Below are 2,399 nucleotides of genomic sequence, written 5' to 3' on the forward strand. Positions count from 1 at the left end.
GGGAGCCAGGGTTTGATGGAGGTTATTTCCAGAGGTTCAGCGTCTGGTACACGCCGCTGTGAGTCCCCGCAGGCAGACTCCGGTGTCCCACACTGCCTCCTCCCCACCTGAGGCCCTCGGCTCTGGACTCATGGGTTCTACATCTCCTCAGGGTGAAGCATCCGCCCCGGGCCCACCATGACTGGGTGTCGCTCTCGGTGCCGGTGGGGGCTCAGCACCTCTTGGTGGAGAATCTGCAGCCAGACATGAGCTACCAGTTCAGCGTCCTGGCCCAGAACAAGCTGGGCAGCGGCCCCTTCAGCCAGATTGTCACCTCCATGCCCAGGGGTAAGAGAAGGCCAGTGTGGTCCCCAAAGCATCCCCTGTCCCCCCAGAGCCCCCAAGCACCTGGGAAGCTCCTGTTTCTGCCCTGCTGTCCCCTTGCATCACCTCCTACACGAGCATCCCCTTTCTCCTCAGGCTTCCCAGTGACCACAGTGCCTCCAGAGCCGCCAGCCATGACCATGCGCATCTTCCTGTCCCCGCCGCAGGCTCTGACCGCCAACGAGACTGTGCGTGGGGTTCTGCTGCAGTGGGAGCCCCCGGCTCAGTTCTCGGTGGGACTGAGCGGCTACGCGCTGGAGCTGCGGCACGACAAGGGCGGCTGGGAGGTCCTGGACCGCTCCATCCCCAGCACGAAGACCCAGGTCCTGGTGCCAGGACTCATCAAGGTGGGAATCTCACCAGGTGCTCCCTGAGGGGCAGCTCTGGGGGGGGACACAGCAAGGGAGGGGATCGGATCTCCTGCATCGCTGCTACCTGGAGCTGGGGCATCTGGCGGTGCCGCAGAGCCACTCGGCTCTGCAGCTATGTGGGCTGAGACTTGGCTGGCCACTGTGCCAACAAGGCTAATGGCCCTCTGCTCCCCCAGGACGCCTTCTATGAGTTCCGACTAGTGGCCTTTGCTGGCAGCTACATCAGCGATCCCAGCAATACGGTGAACGTCTCCACAGCAGGTAAGGCCTCGGCTGCCACCCACTTGCTCTTCCTGCCCTGGGGACGGAAACCAGAGGTGTAAAGTACCTGGCGTGGTCTAGGATCTTCCCAAACAGAAACCCCTTCACGCTGCTCGCGCCCCAAAGTGTCCCTGCTGCTAGGCCAGGGAACGCAGAGCCCAGGGCAGAACCCCCCAAAGCTAACGTCGTGGGAACACCCATCTCCACGTGCGGATCTGGCGTGACTTCGGTCTCACTGACCAGGTAGCAGGAGAGCTCTGTGCAGAGCATCCCTGCTCCTGCCGCCCAGCACAGCGGAGGACACGGGTCTGCCTGGATGCAGACCAGCCCTGAGGGGCGAGAGAGCCGAAGCTTTGCTGTTTATCCCTGTGGTGCTGGCAACGCGAGGGAAGATGTGCCTGCTGTGCTGGCATGCTGTGCAGGTAACTGAGCCTCTGACAGTGTCTCCTGTCTGACCCAGGCATGGAGGTGTATCCATCTCGCACCCAGCTGCCGGAGCTCCTGCCGCAGCCGGTGCTGGCTGGGGGCATTGGGGGGATCTGCTTCCTCAGCGTTGCTGTCATCTTCAGCACCTTGGCTGCCTGCATCATGAACCGCCGGCGTGCCGCCCGCATCCAGAAGCGAAGGCAAGGTAGGAACCAGCCGGCCGGGTACAGGCGCCTGGATCCCGGGACTCCCAAAGAGCTCAAAGCACTACATGCCAGGTGGCAGGACCCAGTGCCCAGGGAGGGGACAAGCCAGCTTGGGGCTGGGGGGCTCACCAGGGGCGGTAGTAGGGCTGAGTGGGTGCCACCGTCTCCTCGTCATCACTTTGAGTTGCTTGCTGTGTGATCCCCTTGTGTTCTCATGACCTTCCAGATCCACCACTCGTCTTCTCCCCCAGCAAGAAGCTTCCACCTCCACAGTAAGTCATGCCACGCCACACTCCCTCCCCATCCTGCTCCCTCCCTGTCTTGCTGCGCTCCCCACCGCTCACTCACCACTGGCTGGGGGCAGAGGGACAGGTCGGGAGGCAGCTGCCCCCCCCTCCCACCACCACTGCCGAGGGCTGGCCGCAGAGGGGTCGTTAGGAGCAGGGTGCTGGGGTAAGGGCATGCCCTGGGGTGGGGCTTCCCCAGGTTGCTCCCTATGGGGAGTTTTGGCTGAAGAAAGGATCAGAAAGTGCAGGAGCAGGTCTGTCGAGCCCGCAGCAGCGGTGCAGAGTCACGGTGCCTGCTGGCAGATGTTTGGCACAAGCTCTCCCGGCACAGGGGCAACCGGACAAGCCCGGAGCCGGGATGAGGGTGCTGCAGCAGCTCCCCTTCTTCCTTACAGCAATTCTCGTGGCCCTGGTAGCCCAGACAGCACCGTGAAGCTGAAGTTGCAGCCCTCTCCCTACCAGAGCCTGCGCCGGACACTGCTGTG

At 63.3% G+C, this 2,399-nt stretch overlaps 1 protein-coding gene across 1 annotated transcript in view; it reads left to right on the plus strand.

Annotated features, from left to right (window-relative positions):
• Positions 1 to 2,393, plus strand: part of IGSF9 (immunoglobulin superfamily, member 9) — a gene marked incomplete at both ends in the record, with an annotated part of 4,790 nt that extends 2,397 nt beyond the window's left edge. The window contains 7 exon segments of the mRNA XM_009708524.1: positions 1 to 58; positions 152 to 327; positions 460 to 710; positions 911 to 995; positions 1,456 to 1,626; positions 1,854 to 1,899; positions 2,310 to 2,393. Of these exon segments, the coding sequence (XP_009706826.1) occupies positions 1 to 58; positions 152 to 327; positions 460 to 710; positions 911 to 995; positions 1,456 to 1,626; positions 1,854 to 1,899; positions 2,310 to 2,393 (871 nt within the window).
• Positions 2,394 to 2,399: the final 6 nt, after the last annotated feature.

The sequence above is a fragment of the Cariama cristata genome, unplaced genomic scaffold (assembly GCF_000690535.1).
Source record: "Cariama cristata isolate BGI_N322 unplaced genomic scaffold, ASM69053v1 scaffold30169, whole genome shotgun sequence".
Lineage (NCBI taxonomy): Eukaryota > Metazoa > Chordata > Aves > Cariamiformes > Cariamidae > Cariama > Cariama cristata.